The 22,377-nt window shown below is 40.0% G+C and overlaps 1 protein-coding gene across 1 annotated transcript; it reads left to right on the forward strand.

The window, feature by feature from the left end:
• The first annotated feature begins 631 nt into the window (after positions 1-631).
• tmem184a (transmembrane protein 184a) lies at positions 632-22,074 on the forward strand. The gene is given in 9 exon segments (XM_034220116.1): positions 632-775; positions 777-845; positions 5,814-5,979; positions 6,732-6,822; positions 12,098-12,173; positions 16,094-16,185; positions 17,580-17,749; positions 17,835-18,032; positions 20,740-22,074. Coding segments are annotated over 9 exon segments (1,236 nt in total). The 3' UTR covers positions 20,970-22,074.
• Positions 22,075-22,377: the final 303 nt, after the last annotated feature.

The following is a 22,377-nucleotide window of genomic DNA, read 5'->3' on the forward strand; positions in this document are numbered from 1 at the left end:
GCCCAACCTGTTTATCTCTGCTGCTCTGAGCGAGACGACGCCGAAGGATACATTACATACTCGTCGTTAACACTGAAAGTCTGACTTTTGTCCACTTACACAGAGTTAACGCACCAGGCTAGTGTATTGTGACTTTTCTGTCACAGGTTTTGTTGGAGTTTTCCTCTCCGAATGCGTGGACTTCGACCTCGGTGTTTCACCTGTTTCAAACAAGGAAGTCCAGTCTGTTGAACCCGTCGATGGTAAAGTCGACGGCCCGCTTGTAAATGGCAGTGAATTAGTCAGTTGGCTATTTGAAAAGCGAGTTTGTTCTCCATGTTGATCCTATAACATTGGCCTCGAGGACAGTATCGACTAAACAGGATAAAGCCGCTTCCTACCTCCTGAGACAAGGTAAGCTGTTTGTTAACGGTTAAGAGAAGTTTAATATCAAGATACGGATCATCTAGTCTTTCACTTTTATTTTACTGTGGTGTTTGTTCTTCTCATTATTTTTTAGTATGGTTATAAAAACCGAGTTATTTTGTGTTCACAGCAGGGGACATTAAATCATTTGGCATTATTAAGTCAAACCCATGGGGGTGTTGTTACATTTTACCTGTAAACCCCTCTTGTTGTTTCTCTCTTTCAGATGAATATTTCATTGGAAGAGATGGATTCATCAAATGAGAATAATTCTATCCTTCACCTTGATGCACCCAATCCTCCAGACGTCTCCAATATGACAATTATTCGAACAAGCAATGGCACAATCATAGAACACCAGATGTTTCTGAAACACACTGGCAGCTCAGGCCCTCACAGGGATATTTGTGTGGTCTGCCTTGCTCATAACATGCCACCAGGTGAGTGTGTGAATATTTCTAAATACCCATAGCTGATTTAAATCAGTGCACCACATGACACTATGAGTAATGCAGCTCAAAGCGTTGCGCACTCAGTAAGGTAAATGTTATCTGAGATCGGTGCAGAGTGACACATACACCTCCCTTGCCAGAGGGACGGAAACAAGTTATTATATCCATAAAGGCTTGTATACTACCTTACAAAACAATGTTGTAAATTCAGTGTCTCGGCAGATCACACCGGTTATTTTCATACTCACACTGCCACTGTGTCTTATCTAGTCATAAAGTATTCCAGGCAGGTATTATCCATTCACTGCCCCACTGCATTGTGGGGAGGTTTTCTTACTTTAAAGTTGACAGTGACCATCACATTTAAAAATGTTAGCTGATTTAAGGACAATAAATCCTCAGCAAGCTGTCTTCATGTGAAGGGGAAGGAAGGTTGGAAGAATAAATGGCTCAACAAAGACCACCTTCGCCCAGAAACAATTTCAACGCTGCTGTAAATGAGTGTTTCCTCTTGTGAGCGTGAGTTACCCACTGTGCACAGATGATAGCTTATCATTATGGTTTATCATTCGGAGGGAATGCGGTAGGGTGCAGTGTATTATCAGCAGGGAAATGAATTGGTATCAATCAAATCAAGTTTTATTTATATAGCACATTTATAAACGATTTTTGGTCGAGCCAAAGTGCTGTACATAAAATAAAAATAGCCTACAGTAGAGACACTTTACAGCCAATACAACAGCACAGATTGTTCAGAATATCAGTATGAGGAAAAACGACACCCTCTGTCCTTAGACCCTAACATCGTACGAGGAAAAACTTCCAGAGAAAACCCACAGTTTAAGGGGAACATGGGAGAAACCTCAGGGAGAGCAACAGAGGAGGGATCCCTCTCCCAGGACGGACAGACGTGCAATAGATTGCCGTGTGTAAATCGAAAAGATAATTACATTTTACAGCATATAGACCGAATGTTAGGAAATGCATGTGTCTGTAATAAGAAGATGAATCCACGAGGATGTCAGCTACAATCCTGTGGAAGCCATCATGACGAGACCCAAGGCAGGACCGCAGAGACAGGTTCAGCCACGACCCGAACGTCCACGACCTTAATCCAGAACTCGGGATAGAGGATCCAAGACACAGGACTACAGCAAGAGGATCAGCCCTCGACTCCGGATCCCGGTGTAGATATAGATACAAAACAAGAAAAAGATTTTGTCTGGGTTAATCAGAACAGAGAATACACAGACACAGACAGAGAGGGAAAAGGTCATTGGATAAAGGTATCTTTGATAAACCCTCTGGAAAGATCTCATGAACTTTCCCACTCAATGTATCAAGACCCGAGCAGTTCTATTAGATATAGGATAAGAAACAGAGATTAGGGAGCACAACAACCTATGTCTCGTTCAGATGCACTCCTCCGCTTATCTAAGCGACTCTGTACCCCCGTTACCCCTCTACAAGGCCATAGACCAGCAGAGGGGTAATGGGGGGTGGGTCAAGGGTTAAGGATTTTTAAGAATAAACCCAAGGGTCTAAAGGGAAAAAAATATTGAAATATAAGGTACTATATTTTAAGTAATCCTATCTACTATTCCTATATTTGAATAATGTATAAACTATTTTAAAAATTACTTTATAAAATCCTATGTTATGTTATAAATATTAAAATAAAGAACTAAATGAATAAATAACTAAATAAATGAATAATGAGATAACATTACAACAATGACATTATTTGCTTTGGTTAGGTTGAGTAGCTGTTGACCAGTTTTTTAGTCGATAACCCTTGTGTTGAATATGCATCCATTGGACATCCTTAGGCATCATATCTATGTGAACATATGTTTAATACTAACTGTTTTGGTTTTTTTGTGTAGTTAAAGGAAGAGTTGTTATTGTTTTGGTTCCCTTTTTTTATTATAATCTTTATAGCTAGCCTCGCAAAGCATCCATCATGTTATTACGAGTCTGAAAACAATGCCTGTGTAGGGATGTGTGACTCAATATCCCGCAATTGGTTTCTATCTTTTTAATATATAGTACTTGTTTGGCCAAACACTTGCTACAAGACATTTTTAATTGAACAAATAAATAGCAGTGTGCTGCAGGGAGATGGAGCAGGATGGCAACATGCATCCCGTCTGTCACGAGGGGAAGAATAAATGGTCTGCAGGACTGGTGTTGCAATGCTGGTGGTTGTTTCATCTGACTTGGCTCTAGAGGATTGCTATAGACTCCCAAACTCACGTTCTGAATACTAAACACGAGAGGACAATGGACCTTAGATCCTCTATGCTGTGAAGTCTCCGATGCTTCTCGGGCTGGTTAGTCAGTGTACTGTTCCTCACTTTTCTTCGTGGGCTTATTGGTCCCTTTGCAACGTGGAGCATTCGGGATTAAGAGCAGAAGACTCCATTTATCCTGGGCTGTATGGCTGCGTCTCTCACATCTGGTCCCAATACGTACACTCACTATTGCTGATGGTTATGTGTTCCAAATCGTGGTTCCTCTGACTCTACTGTTATGGCAGAAATACGTCTGAGCTTTACTTGTGCTTGAAGCTATTATTTAGCAGCATACATCTATGCATTACTGTCAGGTCAGCAGCAGCATATAGATTCAGGAAGGACGAAGGATTTTCTGGCATGCAGGCAAATGGAGGACATCAGTCCACAGTCTGCTTCACTTCACATGGAGAGATGGCCGAATGCATCACACCCCCACCCTCGCAGTAATCAGGCTTTAATGTGCACCCTCCAACAGGCATTTAATCAAGCTGAATGTGTCGCACAGAGAAAGACTGGTTGTTGTTTAGCTTCATCCTACAAATGGAGGTTTTTAGAATTAAAATCTTCTAGCCACGAATGTTTACCCTTCTTTAATCAAAGCTATTCAAGTTAGCCCAACAATGAGATAAAGAACTGTAGAGCTGCAACAGTTTCATCGATGTTTGGATAGACAGAAATGAAATCGGTTGATTGTTAGACTTGTTAATTGTCAATATAATCATCCAATAATGATCTAATTGTTGCAGTAATGGGTTCGAAGTTTGATGAGGTAACACATGGATATGGTAGCGATGTTTGGTTTGTTTTCTTTCCCATCAAAGGTATGAGTCAGCAATGAGAATGGTGTTATTACTTGGCTTGACCCTCATGCTCAATTAGTGACCTAACGGCTTATGATAAGCATCTTGTTCAAATGAAAAAAAAATGTCTTGTTATAATTGTTTTAAATGGTGTCTTAACAAAGAATGAGTCATCAGTTTGCTAGAAAACAATTGCCAGTGATCTGTGCTTCTCAATGATATTCCCTGATATGCTTCAGTCTGTAATGGGCGCTACATTTTAAGAGCTCTTTCTTTACGACTGTAATCATCTGCACATGAAAAATAATACAGGTAAAAGAATTTGACAGATTTTCCAATTGAATATGCGGAGTGTTTAGCTGAAGAGCAGCTGTAAGTATTAGTCGGACACAACTGCATGTATTTGAGGATGAACTAAATGTGCACTATTATAGGTGTTGATGTTTTTCTATTCTTTATTGTCTGTTGAATCAGAGACGTTTCTAGTTTATGGCAGTTCACCCACACACTTATGTTGCGACAGCTCGGCTTTTGATTTGTTAACATTGATGAGATTAGCCAACCTGCAGCTATTTGCCCGCATTAACTCAGAGGCAGTTTAACTGTACTTTAATTACACTGTTGCAAACTGAACTCCCTCTACTGACCTCCACATCATGACGAGCTGTGTTTGCTTGGTATCAGATTGGATAAGCCAACACTTAAAGTAACGCAACATTCCTTTAATGATAACAAAAATAATAATTTGGATGTGGCTCACGTGTTAAACTGCCATATCGGGTCTTAGTTATGGCATATTTTAAAAAATACGCCTTGTTTATGAAACTAAAGGTCATTGGGAAGAATGATAATCATATCCCCTGCCATATTCTGTTAAATGCTGTCAGCTGTACCACTTTACTTTTTATGGAGGCCGTATAGGGGAAAGGTAAAGGTTAAGGCCTTTTATCAGCTCAGTGAAAATATTTATTTATATATATATATATATATATATATATATATTTACTGATCATATTGTCTGCTTCTGTGTTTGAAGTTCAAGCTGTACAATATTAGGTAAATGTGAACAGTCGGGTTGAAGCTGGAATGTTTTGGAAGGTCATTAAAGAGGCCCTATTGTGCTTCTTTGGGTTTTCCTTTTCCTGTGTGTTATTTAGGTTTGTGTGCATGTAAATGGTCTGCAAAGGCTACAATCCCAGAGTTCCTGCAAGAGGGAGTTTCTCTGCCGGAAACTCAAATGTAGTCCTTTGTTTACTTCCGTCACATAGTGACATCACTATGTAACCCTCGTGCTTCTATTGGCTAGCGCTCCAAAACATTGTACGTGATAGGCTAGGCTAAGGGCCGGGACATCTCGGAGCAGTTGACCAATCACAACAGAGCCGGCAAGATAACCAATCGGAGCAGACTGGGCTCTGGTATCAGACAGAGTGTGGAAGAGGTTCTTTTTGAACATTAAAGCATGTAAACATGTCACAGTGGAGGCACAACATACAAATATGAAACCTTAAAATTAGCATAGTATGGCCCCTTTTAAAATGAGAGTTGCGTGATCTCTATCTATTGTACAACATGCTGCCGTGTTTCATAGTGACAGATCTTTACAAGGACAGGGCTATAAATATCATCCTGGTAAATAGTTGATAATTTGCCATGGGCTCTCTGGTGCTTGAAACATCAAGTGTTTCAGAGTCAATGCGAAACATTGGTGGCTACAGGTGCAACAATTTAGACTATTTCTATTTTAAAGTATCTCGTACTTCATGATCAACAATGAGTTGTTTAATCCATAACTATATTCCACACGTTTTCATTTTCTTGTTACTAATGTTTTTCATATGGTATGTTTTTCATTTCAGATCTATACACACCTCCGATCTTACAGTGTCCCCAATGAGCAGCGCTACATTATCCGCATCCTGTTCATCGTGCCAGTTTATTCCTTCGATTCTTGGCTCAGCCTGCTTTTCATCAGCAACGACCAATATTATGTCTACTTTGATTCAATTCGAGACTGCTACGAAGGTTAGTATCACAACAACCCTGCCTTTTTAAAATATCTGCCATGGCAGGAAAGACGAGGAACTGACCAAACTAGTTTACACAGCAGTCATTGTTCTTATGTAGGTAGACCTCATTGTTGCAGGTATTAAATTACTAGGTGGAGTTATTTTAGGAGCATCCTTTTTAGTGCACTGGTTTCAGTGTTTGGAAGTAAACAATTAAAGTGTTCTTTTGAATATGCCTTTTTGCATTGCAACTGTCATGTATTTTAATTGGAAGTTAGTTTTCAGACTAAATCACTTCACCAATTGCAAAGGTGAATCACTTGCAAAATGTATTACAAGTAATTTGAGAAAAGTAGGAAATACATTATTCAGGAGATTAGTTTCCAGTTTGCAGGCCAATTTTGTGGCTGATTGATAGCGCAGCGCATCAGAAAGCAGGCAGAGTGGACCAGCAGCTCCGGCTATAACATAATGAACCTTCTCTTGACTGGACACCATCTGCATTAGCTCAATTTAATCCCTCTTTAAATAGCAACAAAGGATTAGGAAGGGATTTCCAAGACACAGAACCCTTGGAAGCTTCTTAATGTAAGGACGGAAACATTTATTGTTCCAAACTGTAGAACTAATTATTTTTTGATCATGTGGAAGTTTTCTCCTCTAAAATGGTTTGACCTTTTCAAATAAGCTTATACTTGAAGGTGATGAGAAATTATTTTACAGTCCAGGGTGGTTCAGGTTTTTAAGACTCTTTTCTTTCTGTTACAGCATTTGTCATTTACAATTTCCTGAGCCTGTCCTTTGAGTATCTGGGAGGAGAGAGTGCAATCATGTCAGAGATCCGAGGGAAGCCCATACAGTGAGTGCCCTCATTCCAATTCTCCATTCAGGCATGCAAGCTCATACTGCTTCAATTTGGTACTTGTTTGACGTTTCAAATGTTTTTCAAGTTGACAGAAGTATCACTTCCTCTTCAACTTGACTGGGTCAAACCACAATATGAATTAACCTCACTTTTACAGTCACAAATGGTGCAAAGTGCTTCTTGCTGCCCTTGAATTAGCATTTAGTTTGAACACCATAGAGAAAGAGCAGGCAATAAACAAGAGCGTTGTTAATCTGTGCCACTTATCCCTTATCTCAGAGCTTTTGAGCAGCCTTAGACAGGCTGTGTTTTATGGCTGACTCAGCCACAGGGCAGCTGCTCTTTTCCAGGTTCTTAAGACAGTGGAGACACTAATGTAAGGCCTTGATAAATTGCGGCATAGCTCAACACCAGCAACTGGAGACGAGGCATAAATTCAACGGCTTGTTTGAGACTTTACTGCCTCCATGTTGCTCGTCCTTTAGGATTTCCTATAACATCCAATATTGTGGATGATATTGCAGCTTCATAAAGTTAAGTAGGTTTTAATCAGCCCCATGGCAGATTAATAAAATCACATAGATTAAGTATATACACTGTTAACATGCTTGAAAGCTAGTTGCTGTAGCATGTACCAAACATGGTCACGCCATTTAAGTAGAACATTTAAGCCTAATCTAATTCTTATTAAAATTGTATAGCAGTTTTAGATTTAATTTAATATGTCATGTCCCCATTAATAAACCGCATTAAGTTTGAACTGCTTCAATAATACACCTCAGGTTCTGAGAGCAGTAAACACATTAGCTCGAGCTCTGTTCCTAAATATCTATAGACCACCCAAATACTGTGCAAGCTTTTTTGATGACTTTACTGAACTGCTGTCTATAGTGTGTATTGACTTTGACCGTCTAGTCATTGTTGGTGATTTTAACATCCATGTTGACAACCCCCAGGACAGAGGGGCTAAAGAACTGTTTTGTGTTCTTGATAACTATGGACTGACTCAGCATGTGACGGAGCCCACGCACAATAAGGGGCACACTCTGGACTTAATTATCTCAAAGGGTCTGAATATCTCTAAGGTTGTGGTGACTGATGTTGCACTCGCTGACCATTCCTGTGTTTTCTTTGAGAGCTCTATTTCTGTTCACAAAAATGTTCAAAAAGAGGTAACCACAAAGCGATATTTAACTGAAAATACTAGGGAAATGTTTACTCAGAATTTTTCTTCCACACTTGCCCCTGCTAACATCTCAGTAAATGAGCTAGTAGATCATTTTAATTCAGAAATAAAAAATTGTATAGATGCCATTGCTCCAACTAAGGTAAAGGAAGTGACTGGGAAGAAAATATCTCCATGGAGAAAGGCCATGACCGTGAGAACAGAGAAAAGAGTGTCGAAAAGCTGAACTTAGGTGGCGAAAAACAAAGCTCCAGGTTCACTTTGAAATCTATAAAGAGAGACTTGGCCTTTATAATTTGGAATTGAAAAACGCACGACAGTCTTTCTTCTCTGACATCATTACCAAAAACAATGCATGTGCCTTGTTTGCTATCGTTGACAGACTAACTAACCCCCCAGTGTCAGTAGCTTCTGAATTTCTATCCACCAGGGCGTGCAATGAGTTTGCCTTCTTCACTGACAAAATTCAGAAAATCAGACAAGCAGTCAGTGCCTCTGCATCAGGAACAGCAAATGTGTTGTCCCTGTGTCCACCTAACATAAATTCAAACACCATGACACAATTCCATCAGATTAATGATAAAAACCTAGAGGACATTATACAACTTCTGAAATCCTCCTCCTGCTGCCTTGATATTATTCCAACAGGATTTTTTAAAGATGTTTTGCCTTGCATGGCCTCAGATCTACTTCATATAGTAAACAAATCTCTTCACTCATGTATTTTTCCACAGGCCCTGAAAACTGCAGTCATTAAACCGCTCTTAAAAAATAATAATCTAGATGCTTCAGTAATGAACAATTACAGGCCCATATCAAACCTCCCATTTCTAGGTAAAATCATTGAAAAAGTTGTTTTTCAACAGTTGAGTAATTTATTGAATTTAAATAACTGTTTTGATGTGTTCCAGTCAGGCTTTCGTCCAAACCACAGCACTGAGACTGCTCTTGTAAAGGTCTTCAATGACTTCCACTTAAACACAGACAGTGGCAGAACTTCAGTGTTAGTATTATTAGATCTCAGTGCTGCGTTTGACACTGTTGACCACAACATATTACTAGACCGACTGGAAAACTGGGTGGGACTTTCGGAAACAGTTCTAAATTGGTTTGAATCCTACTTAAAGGACAGAAACAACTTTGTTTCTATAGGTAAATACACATCTGAGTTGACAAATATGACATGTGGGGTTCCTCAAGCCTCCATCTTGGGGCCTCTTCTCTTTAACATCTACATGCTACCACTGGCTCAGATAATGAAAAACAACAAAATAAGTTACCATAGCTATGCGGATGACATGACACACACATTTACATAACAATTTCACCAGGAGACTATGCTCCAATTCAAACACTGAGTAAGTGCATTGAACAAATCAATGACTGGATGTGTCAGAACTTTCTCCAATTAAACAAAGATAAAACTGAGGTAATGGTTTTTGGAGCCAAGTCAGAAACGTATAAGTTAGCGCTGAGCTTCAGTCTGCAATGTTCAAAACAACAGATAAAGCCAGAAATGTAGGTGTAGTCATGGACTCTGACCTGAGTTTCAACAGTCGCCATTCAAACAGTTACTAAATAGCCTACTATCACCTAAAGATATATCTAGGGATTAAAAGACTAATGTCACAGCAGGATTTGGAAAAACTTGTCCATGCTTTTATCTCAGTAGACTGGACTACTGCAATGGTGTCTTCACAGGTCTCACTAAAAAATCTATTAGGAAGCTGCAGCTGATTCAGAACGCCGCTGCTCGAGTCCTCACTAACACTAAGAAAGTGGATCACAATCACTCCTGTTCTGAAGTCTTTACACTGGGCTTCCTGTGTGTTCAAAGAATAGATTCAAAATACTGCTGCTGGTTATAAAGCACTGAATGGTTTAGGCCCAAAATACATTTCTGACCTCCTGCTAATTATGAACCATCCAGATCTCTCAGGTCTTCAGGGACTGGTCAGCTTTCTGTCCCCAGAGTCAGAACTAAACATGGTAAAGCAGCGTTCAGTTATTATGCTCCAAATATCTGGAAGAAAATCCCAGAAACCTGCAGGTCCGCTACAACTCTGACTACTTTTAAATCCAGGCTGAAGACTTTTCTTTTTGCCGCTGCTTTTAATTGAACTATTCACATCTCAAACTGCACTGTAACTTTTATCCATGTATTTTTTATTTTAATGTTTATTTTAATGACTGATTTTAAATGCCATTTTCTTAATGTCTTTCGTTTTTTGTAAAGCACTTTGAATTGCCTTGTGTTGAAAGGTGCTATATAAATAAACTTGCCTTGCTCTGTAGGCAAGCAATTTGTTTCTCAAATTCACTTTGACTGATTATCTATGCTCTCATTTGCAAGTGATGACGATAAATTTGATTGTTTAGTTTGATTAGTAGCTTATCTACAAAGAAGAAAAAGACAGATGAGTTGAAATAATAAGACGCGTAGACATTACGCCTGGGCCAAACTGCCTCCGCTGACCTGCGCTCTGTTGCCAGCGTTTCTGCAGCGGCGCTTCTGCTGCCACTTCTACATATAGTGTGCCTGTTGAGTAGTGTGTGTTCATTTGTAAATAATATAAATTCATTCAAAAATAAAAGCCGGTACTCCTATTCATTAATGGAACTCTGCATGTCAGTGACTGCATTTTCAACAATACTGTGTAATGCTAATATTTCAGAATAAAAACCTTGTTGACAAACGAATGGATTACATCTACAGATAATCACTAAAGGAAATGTGTTTTAAAAAGGAAGTGTGTACCACGAATTCATGACTGTGATTAAACACAAGCAATGTTTTGCCTTCACACTAACACAGTAAGATAAAAGTTGTTTGCCTATATTTTTCACAACTTCTACAAGTGTTAAGTAAAGAAAATACTGTCAAATGAAAATGTTATCGACGGTTTATGCTGTGAACGGCAAGCAAAAATATAACAGGTTCTGCGACGCAGACGTGCTGCTCATTGCAGGAAGTGGCCCCGGGCGAGGCTCAGTTTAGACCTAATCTTCCTGTCTGCTCCCTCAAGGCTCCCTCCTACAGTAAAGCCAGTTTTCCTCACCAGTTTACTTATGTTATTCGCCCAGCCCCAAAACTGCCACCTTAACCCGAAACTGCTGACTAAGAGCAATAATACAAAACACAAAAATATTTAATTACTACTTTCACTGAACTAGAGGTTCTTCAAGTAAAAGTCAAATCTACCTTTTTGTGTCCCGATCCTCAGTATTGTCAGACCAGTCTGTTTGTTGTTGTTGATTAGGCCAGTACTAATGTGTGTATTTACTAAAGACACCTTAATACCGTGAAGTCTTCAAATTCACTGTCTCACATTACTGCCTGAGCTATTGTACAAGTGTTATTTTATTGACAATTGATGTGTAAATTAGATTTTTCAAATGTATTATATGTGCAATACCTGCACACATTATGGTGTTCGCGGCTTAGCTTTACATTTGGGTTTTGTCTGGTAGGCAGATTTGCATCAACAATATAGTCTCAGCTGGGTAAATTATTTTACAAAACTGTTTTTAAAAGTTTTACGCTATACCTTATATGTTGGCCAAAATACATCCCAGTTAAGCAGTAATGTCAACTAGGGCAGAAACCAACAATTTGCATTATTGATTGATCTGCCAATTAACTTTCTTGATACTAAAAATTACCCATCATAGTTCCTCTGAGCCCTAGGTGACATTTTTAAATGTTCCTGCGTTGTCAGTCAGACAGTCAAAAATCAGTTGGCAGTTACATAAACCAAAAAAGGACCACAAATCCTCAAGACAGTTGAGAAGCTGGACGTAGCAAATGTCTTTTCTTTTTTTGGACTCTGGCGTTTCATTGATTGAAAAAAGGGTCATCGATTAATCATCGTTGATTGATTGACTTGTCAATCATTGGTTATAAGCTATAATGTAAAAAAAACCTGAACATTTAACCAGCTGTTGTTTATTGTATGGCTGTTGTATTTGTTCCTATTTTACTCCGAACACTTTAGTTTAGCTTGCTTCTTTTATCACATGCTAAGTATTTAGTGTTTGTGTTGTCATCACTAAATAGCTAATTGTTTGCTGTTGTGTTCCCAGGTCCAGTTGTCTGTATGGTACCTGCTGCCTCGGTGGAATAAGCTACTCCATCGGCTTTTTGAGATTCTGCAAACAGGTGAGATTTCATCTTCACCTTATCTATAGAGGTGTTCCTAAAACCACAGAAATAGTTTGCAAACATTGAAAAAAGAAAACTACTCTGCCCAGATCTCCTGACTACCTTGAAATGACAGCTGATATAATTGGCTGAGCTTTTCAGAGGATAACGTCAACTGGTGTAAAAAAGGAAACGAAAGCAATTGACCACAGTTTGATGATAAATGGCAAAAGACGATATGAGCTGTCAGCAGAGCTCTCTCAGTGTCTTGGGATGCTGCACAGGCTCTCAGTCTAATGCTGATCAAAACTAAAACTATGAGTTATGTCTTGAAAACAAAACACTTGATGATAGGGAGGTTTTTTTTATTTTGCAGAAATTGATAAACACTCAATGGGCTTTCACAGTAATCCTACGTGAAGTGTTTTGCAACTAAAGCATGCAAGATGCTGACATCTGAATGGTAAATGGACTGCATTTATATAGCGTTTTTTCAGTCTTTATGACCCCTAAAAGCACTTGTATATGCTGTATACAAGTCAGCATTTACCCATTAACACCCATCATAAAGAGGCAGAGCCTGCCATCTAATGTGCCACCTGCTCAAGGAAGTAAACATTTACATACTGTCGGCCGTCCAATCGAAGGCAACTTGGGGTTAAAGGGGCCCTATTATGCTTTTTTGGGTTTTCCCTTTCCTGTTGTGTGTTATATTGGTTTGTGTGCATGTATGGTCTGTAAAGGCTAAAATCCCAAAGTTCCCTCCAGAGGGATTTTCTGTCCCCCCCCCCTGCCTGAATGCATCCATTGGACTTTTGTTTACTTGTGCGACAGAGTGACATCACTACATAACACTTGTGCTTCTATTGGTTAGCGCTCCAACATATTGTACGTGATGGGGTAGGGGCAGGATATCTCTAAGCTATTGACCAATCGTAACAGAGCTGGCAAGCTAACCAGAGTAGACTGGGCTCTGGTTTCAGACAGAGGGTGAAGAGAGGTGCTGCAGCAAAATAAAGAGCTTTTTGAGCATGAATGTAAACATCTCACAGTGGAGGCCCAAAACACAAAGTTCTTGCCCAAGGACATGTTGACTGCAGGGGCCGTGATGAAACTCTTAAAAACAATTAAAGATCATCAGAGTCCATTCATTGGGTGTTGGTGCAATGAAGTGTTGGACTCAAGGTCTTAGCAATAATTTATTCCGATCCTTCAAAATGGGTCAACCTCATTAACATTCATGACCGAAAATGTCAGAAATCAATATATTGAACATTTCAGAAAATATTAAACTCTGTTAAGCAGGTCAACTCCCTCGGAGCAACTGACTCACTGGATTCAAAGTAATGAAACTGCTTTGGGACATTCTAATGTATTCTTTACTGGACTTCTCGATCCGTTGTATTGATCATACACTTGGGAAACACATCTTGTGGTTGTCTTTGAGTGAAAACCTCAAAGTCAAAAACTAAAACTTTCACATGGCACCCTCACAGAGCACTATTCTTAAAAGGCTTTGATCCATTTTGGGGGAGGTGGGGGTAAACATTGAAATTCTTTGCACAACTTGGAGACGCTTTAGTGTGCGATTTAAAGGCGGGTGACAAATTAATCACTGATATGGAAAAGCTGCCTAGAGTAATTGTGGTTCTTGGAGATAAGGTTAGAGGATAAGCTGCTCTTGCATCCCAAACTGTTTTTTTTCCTTCAGTTTGAGTCCATTATCATATTGTAGGACACTTTAGGGTCTTATTTAGCTGAAACTGGCAAAAATTGAACTATTTGGACCCTAGGTATCTGTTGAGCTGTTAAAGTACAATGGGAAAGTGTGGTAAAAAAATAATAGACTTTTATCTGACAAATGTCAATGCTGTTCAACTCATGGCTTTACGCAAGCACAATATCCTTGATACATGTCTTTTTCCTACAAACTTTCCCCGCCCAAATGCAATCACTAAGCCGTGGTGTTTGTATTAAAGTTAGTTGGGTTTTTTTCTCCTTAAACGGAAGAACAGCAGCAAAAAACACAAGCAGTTGATACAAAAAAAAGTTCCTCTTCATCTAAATGTAGTCAATATTTAGTTTTGCCCATCTGCTTTCTGTTCAATATTACTCCTTTAGCACATATTTTAAACGTCAATATTCAATTAATCGACCAAAAATACTATAATAATCCCCAGGGGAAATTAGGTGTTGTGACAGTTGCCAACAAAGGAAACCATTGCAGTCACTCACGTTCATTTAACTGACCTAAATCATGATTGCAATTCATATTTGATTAGTTATGCAGCCCTAGTGTCAGGCAGAGGTTTTATCAGAAAAGCCTCTGAGAGTTGCCTTGAACAAATTAAATATCCAAGAGAATACAGCACCACAGATGCCTGGAGAAAAGGGTGAGACAACATGACAATAAAACAATGGCTTTATTGTCCGATACATCGATTTGTTAATTAAAGTTATCAATTTAGAAGGAACGAATGGAGCATCTGTATTGAAATACACGAGGTAGAGAGGTGCTTCTGTGAAATGAGACTCAGGAGAAATTTAAAAACGAGTTCCTTTGATAGCTGCCATGAACTATTGCAGGGAACTGTTGTGATCAAAATATTATTGCTGAAAGAAAATGCTTCGGGGTCGTTTCAATCTGTGACATCTCCACAAGACAGTATCAAGTAATGTAATAGAAAACGCAGGCAGGTTGCTTACAGAAACATGTCAAATGTAGTGAGTATAACAGATGGGCACGGTTTCCTAAATTCACATAGCCCTTTGATGTGTCAGCGATAGAAATGGTATCCACGTATGTAGAATGTTTTAACATGTGCTCTTATCTTACATTTAACACTGACACACACATGTAGCTCTGTATTAAAGTGTATCATGTAGAGTCTGTATGCATGGGTGCTAGTTTCTAAAAAAAAAACAATCATCTCAGCACTAGCATTATTAACGTGTGTTCTGAATCTTAAGCATGGCAGGAGGTATGCTAAATGATTGGCTTTGAAGCTTTTAGTGCCAACAGTGTTTGCTTTCCCTATGTTCTAGTGCCACACTGTCATTCTGAATATTCTCAAAGCAAATCAGTAATCTAAATGATTATTGATAGTCATCTTGTCAAGCCCACCACCCACTCTGGCCCTTCTAAAAAGCCCCCCCTGGCTTATCAAGTTGAACACTGCTGGTTTGTTGCTTTCAAGTGCTGCAGCACTGATGGGAGTTTAGAGCAGCCTCTGTCAAATTGGTTGGTTCAGGCTTCAATACACAACAAAGAGGACACCTGTCCTCCAGTCTTATATTGTATGCAGGTCTACACCTGCACTGCATTCTCCAGCCAGTCGCTATCAGCATGAAGACATCAGTGTCAGACGGTTTGCTTTCTGGACCTGAATGAAAAACAAGTCTAACAAAGCATGCATTGTATTTTTGTATTTGCTATTTTTCAAAGGTAATTTGTCTTCATTTATTATGTCATCAGTTATATGCCAATTTGCTTTGTTTGGATTATTGATACCACTTATTTTCTCCCCGTTGAATGTAAGGCTACTGCCAGCAGACAGTTAGCTTAGCTTAGTTTAGCACAAAGACTGTCCAGAATCCATTTTCCAGCTCCTCTAAAGATCAATTATCACCTGATATATTTTTGTTGGTTTATCCTGCACTAAAAACCAAATCTTAAAAACCTAATTTGCTCTTTTATGAAGAGTTATGCACAAGATTTTCCCGGCCAAGAAACTGTGAAACACCAAATTGAAGTTTTTACACTTTGTTTTTGTATGCATTAAAGAAGCAATATATATCTATGAGCTATGCTTGTTGCCTGTGAGTTTTACAGCTTATTCAATGTACAAAAATATTCTGACATCCTTCCTCATCCTCTTACACTTTCCTGGCATCCTTGTTTGTTTTGGTTCTCACTCTGATTCTAATGTGTTCTCCAGGCGACTCTCCAGTTCTGCGTTGTCAAACCCATCATGGCCGTCATCACCATTGTTCTGCAGGCGTATGGCAAATACCACGATGGAGATTTTAAGTAAGCAAGCGCCTCTCTTTCCATTTTTCATTCTTTATGTACCTTACACATACCATATACTTGCCAGCAGGCTTGTATACCATTTCATGTGCACATGGAAATGGTTTTCAAATGGAGATCATTATTTCACGGCGTCACAGTAGGCACAGTGAAGATGTTAAGACAAAATGGTTTCATTTCATACGGTAAGTGCAGCAGGGTTTGAACTGTCCTGTGAGTGTCTTCCCAGCTGTGTCCCCTCCTAATCCTTATCAAAAGCATTTGGGAATTGTTGGTATTGCCAATAATTCAAGTTTTTATCAATGTATTTTGAACTAAAGAATTTATACTTCTTCATAAGTTTTCCCCAAATGCAATAAGTGTCCTGGAAAGAAGACCCTTAATTCTGATGTTGTGCTGCACTCAGTGGATCACAGTATTATAAGAGATGTATTGTTTAATCTCATACTTTGGATGGGATACAAAGACGGGGGGAAATTGCAGATAAACGTAATTTTAGAGCGTTTCCAGTCCCACCAGATGAGCCAATAAAGGGTCTTAACAGAATGTGGAGAGGGTAATACATGTAACAAATGTGTCTTTAATGTGCAATCAAATGCTTTCAAATCTGCAGCCCATTATTTCATTATTCAGACTTATTTCAGGTGCTATTCGCAGCCTCTCAGCGCTGTTTCATTCTAAGGATTCAGCTGTGACAACCATTTTGAAAGTACTCAGAAAAAGCAGAGAGTTCAACAAGGGCTCGAGACAGACATTTCCAATCAGCTTTCTATCATTACCCTCTTATTGTTGAGCTAAAAGATAGACATGATTAAACCTGTTCTCCTTATTTCTCAATATACTTCAACAGCAAAATTAGCAAGCAGAAGTGTCTCTTTTCCGTGTCTTTCTCTAAGCTCTGTTGCAAGACCATGATGATTCACAGATTGTTTACTTATACGCTCTCAGCCAACCATGCACGCTATACTGGGTGGGAGTAATTAGTATAGTCACAGCTGAGGCCTCAGAGAGGCTCTCTTGAATGCAAAGAAGGTAGAAAGGCAAACTGACTTTGAAATAAAGACAAGTCTGCCTGTTTATCAAATGCATTCTGAAATAAGAAGGACATGGGCACACAGGCTTTATTGACTCTTTTAAAGAAGGGATCACAACAGGCTCCATTTCCAGCTGTTCTTGCAATATGGCTGGAAATGTCATCAAATTTAGGCTGAAAGTCTTTGCAGCAAAAAAGTAATAAATGGATAAGAAGATATGAATAAATCATCGCTGTCAAAAAACATAGGAGATTTGCTGTGAGCAGGCATTCCATATGATCACAGATGGAACAATCTCATCTTGTTGTAAATGTACCAAATGTATCATTGTGTCTTTTAACACTCTTTGTGTCTTTGCAGCATAAATGGAGGATACCTGTATATCACAATCATCTACAACTTCTCCGTCAGCCTGTCTCTCTACGCCCTCTTCATCTTCTTTTTCGCAACAAGTGACCTGCTCAGGCCGTTCGAACCGGTGCTGAAGTTCCTCACCATCAAATCTGTCATCTTCTTGTCATTCTGGCAAGGTAAGCTCACCCATCTACTTTTTTGGTATCAGAACCCGGAACATAAAAAGTATAAATTGCTGATGAAAGTGTTGCTGCTTTGTAGGAATGGTCCTCGCCATCCTGGAGCGCTGGGGGGTCATTCCCAACGCTCTCTTCATCGATGGACATGAGGTCGGCGCGGGCACCGTGGCAGCAGGATGGCAGAACTTCATCATCTGCATTGAGATGTTCTTTGCTGCCATTGCCCTCAAATATGCCTTCACCTGCACCGTGTACCAGGAGAAAAAGAATGAAGTGCCAGGTGAGCTGCTCATGTCCTCCCCAGAGTATGAAATATGGCCAGAATGTAATTGCTGTACATTGTGGTGTTTGTGTTCTATTTGTGTAAAAGAGAACCTGTTTGGATTTTAATTTGGGAAGATTTTAAAGTATTTAATGTGTAGTTCAGGCGTAATCAGGCCGAAACCCTTTCAATTCTGTCTCTACAATAAAGTTACTGGTTGCCAAACAAATATAAAAACAAGAAAATATATGTTGACATGTCCCTTCTCCCCCTCAGAGAAAAGACACAACCGGACATGCATGTGTTATCAACAATAAACGATGTGCCTTTTTCAGCCATTTAGTTCAGTCACACTTTTAAAGTTAGATTCCATATTCAATCTGCCTTTTTAACACATGCACAGCTGCAATGTCTATATGTACACCTTTTTAACTTTTTTTCTTCTGAATGAAATGACATGCTGATCAGCAGTGCAGTCAGGCTGGCAGTGAGCGGGCGCTTTCATCGGCACACATCGTAACAGGTGGCTCAGACAGCAGTTGATAGTAAAACAATGTAGAGGAAGATGAAGAGGAATACAGAACAGTAACTATCAGCGAGCGAGCAGCACCTCTTTGACGTCAGCGCTGCTTTCAACTCAAAGACAAATGGGAGCCATGTGAAAAGCCTTCCGCAGCGATATCAATCATTTTGCCAATTTTTTTTCTGCTATACTGTAGGAAACCCTCTGTTCCCGTGAGCTGCTGATCATTCAGAAATGCTGGAGGTGGTGATAAAATTGAAAAATTACTGCATCCATTTGATATTACCATTTTTTTATTTTTAACTCGCAGAAGGTAATACAATAAAATGTTTCTTTTTCATCCTATACCTGTTATTCCTTCCAATATGGAAAGAAACCCAATATTCCTCTTAAGTATTTGACAGCTGAATATAACGTATGTTTTTACACCAGCCTGTCAGTTCCTATGTGATTCACATCACTAATGGCACATTTCCACTGCAGCGGGGTAGCCCCGTTTAATCGTCCCTAAGCGTCCTCGCTGGCCGTCCGAGGCCGTGGCGCATTTCCATTACAGTTTAGGACCTGGGGTAGCAACGCAGTGTAGGCGGGGCGATCGGCTTTGTTTTTGTTCACATTTCGAGTTGTTCCGTCGAGCTCCTGCTGGATTTTATCATCCCCAATGAGATGTAGGAACGTCGTCACCTCCTCGGTCGACCACGGTGTGCTTTTCTTTGACGTTGCCATTTTTGTAGCTCCTCCGTTTACAAAAATGCTGTGTATAAAAATGCTGCAAGCTTGCTTCTAGATATGCGACGCTAGGGATGATCTCGCGCGCGATCTTGTGACGATTCTCTCTGACCAATCAGCAGTCGAGAGTGTTGACGTCACTAGTTCAGCCCTGGCCCTGGCCTGATAGAACCACGATTTTATGGGGCCGGGAAAAGAGGGGAAAAGTACCCGCTAGCCGGTGCCACGCTATATGGAAAGGCCACCAAAAACTGGCCTGGCCGCTTGAGGACGATTTTAAGGATGCTTAAACGGGGCTACCCGCTGCAGTGGAAATGCGCCATAAGTCTCCAAACAATGTAGTTATGCTGGTGCACACCCAGTGTTGACGTGTGTGACTGCCACTCCTCTGGTCTGCGATTCATCTCCCTCAGTGTTGTGTAGTATGCTGCAGTAAGGAGAGACTCAGCAGACCTTTTCTAATTGCCTTGTAGAGCCCCCTCCCCTCCTACCCAATCTTCACCCTCCTCTTTGCCACATCCGTAAGCCGATCCACACGGCACTGCCAGTGACCCTGAAACAGAAGACTGTGGATCTCTGCCTTGATTTTTTTTTTTTCCTTGAAAACCCTTTTAGTTGTGAGATAAACTCCACCTGGCTCACAGCTGGGTGCTAAGGGACCATCAGTGGAAGGGTGGCCGTGAAATGTGTTTCTAGTCTGAAGCCTTTGGAAAAGCCGTGATGAAAGAAATATATTCTGCCTATTTCTTGTATTTTCTTTTTACTCAATATTGACAAAAATACTGCTCTTACGTTTCACAGATGTGGTTTATCCTACCAATTCAATAGGTAGGCATAATTGATTGGCAAATTAATTTAGCATGTGATTAGCGATTTAATCCTATCAAAAATATAGAACCTTTTTTGCTGCATTTCAGTTGTATTTGAATAGTACGTTGATTCTAAAAGAGCAACATGAAGATTACACCCTGGGCCCTGGGAACTCTTTTGACTATAGAATGAACAAAAAACTAAAGCTTATGTACTCTTTCACATAAAATGAGACCAATGAGATGCCACAAAATGTCAGCATTTCTTTCATAGCTAGCTTTTTAGTCTTCAAGAAATCACAACACCACACCCTCTTATTTGTATTCAGATTAATTTTAATGGAATTGTCTCCACTGCCGAGTTAGAAATTAGTAATTCTCTTTTCACCTGCGTTAGCAAGACTACCATAAATCAAGTGGTCCACAATCAAATTAGGAACTAGTAGGCAATTATTTTTGATCAAATTAATGCTTTTGAAATTAGCTTGTCGGGTTAACTTCCCTTATCCTTTCCAATGTGTTTTAAAATGCTAGTCGATTTCTCGGCTGGAAGCAATTGCAACACAACTAGAAGAGACTCCAGGAAGTCACCCTCAAATTACTGCTTTTACGTGTTCATTATTGTCTAATAATTTATCTCCCTATGTCCTTGATCCAATAGCAGAAAACCACCCACCCATGCACAGCATCTCCAGCGGTCTGAAGGAGACCATGAACCCAGGAGACATGGTGCAGGACGCGATCCACAACTTCTCCCCAGCCTACCAGCAGTATACCCAGCAGTCCACACAGGAGGTGGTCCAGCCCAGCGCCAATGGAAAAGTGGCCGCAGGCAACAAGAGCACCCGCAAGTCAGACAAAATCATGCTGATTACCTCTGATGACGAGTTCTAGCCATCTTTCCAGCATGATCGAGTTGTTTGTGTCCTTGCTGCCTTATCGTTAACACCCTGGGGGAAACTGTATCCCATAAATGCATAGAACTGGATACAATCCAGGTGTTTCATTTTCATCATCCCATTATTTGAGATGGACGCATTGCTTCTGTCCTGATGTTAATTAATCATTTAAGCACCAAGAGGAAGAAATTAATAGTTTTTATAAGTGATGGCTCAATGACCAGGGACACTGAGCTGTCTCCATCTGAACAGTAATAATCACAGGACAGTGACATGTCACCCTCACCATATCGGAGACATCTGGAGCAATGCAATTCCCTTAAATCAAGCTGCTGGATGCTGAGCAGTGCCTCTGATTCTGTTTCCTTCATTATGTCAGTGCTGGCTCTGTGGCCGTCTGAAAGGCGCTCCCTCTGGTTCATGTCACTTTCAAAGAGGGGATGATTAATATGTGACTGCAGGAGGGAGGCAGCCATGGCTGGGAATGACACTTTATGGACCGTCTCTCGCATCTGCTTGTTTGAAGTATTTACTGAGCATCCTCCTGCATGCTTTCCTGACAAATGGAAAGATTTGTTCGCCGACACATTAGTTTTGGAGCAGGCACTTCAAACTGCAGACTAAGACACTTTGCGATCCTTTGTATCTACCGTAGCATGGACAAATTGGATAAACCTGTCTCCTACAAAGTGGGAGTTGTATTCTTCTCATTCATTTTCCCAGCATGCTAAAGAGTTTAATTCAGTGCAACTAGACAGCCGTTCAACAGACGCTAGCAATCAGTTGTTTTGCAGATTCTGCGCTATTGTACAATGCTTTTTTTTATGTTTGACGTGTTCACATAACTAATCATGTTTCAGAGATTTTGAAATGTGGCCAGAATTTAATTGCTGTAAATTATGGTAGTTGTGTTCTATTTGTGTAAGAAACAAAACTTGTTTGGATTTTAATTGGGGAAGATTTTAACGTATTTAAAGTGTGTAGTTCAGGCGTAGTCAGGCCAAACCCAATTCTCTTTGCTTTAAAAATTTGTTGTAGTTTATTCTTCAACTTTTGTTTTCCTTTTTAACAATGAAGCTCAGCGTAAGTTCAACCAGGAAGACCGTCTTTACTCTTCATTTACTATTCCCATGTAACTACTCTCTCCTCTCAATAAGTGATCGGGGGCGTCACTCTCCAGCTTAACCAATCACTTCGCTCTATTCCCAAGAGTCTATCATAGCGCTCTGCCAAACCTTTTAAGTCTGCTCTCCCCTCTGACAGCTGTCATTTCAGGTGACTCTACGCAACCCTCCTCCACCCTTTTTCACCTCCTGTCCCTCTGAATCCAGGGTCAAGCTAAACCACTCCTCTTCAGACCGAACCCAACTATCCATTCACCACTACCAGTGTCTAGACCCCAG

The sequence above is a fragment of the Gymnodraco acuticeps genome, unplaced genomic scaffold (genome assembly GCF_902827175.1).
Source record: "Gymnodraco acuticeps unplaced genomic scaffold, fGymAcu1.1, whole genome shotgun sequence".
Classification (NCBI taxonomy): domain Eukaryota; kingdom Metazoa; phylum Chordata; class Actinopteri; order Perciformes; family Bathydraconidae; genus Gymnodraco; species Gymnodraco acuticeps.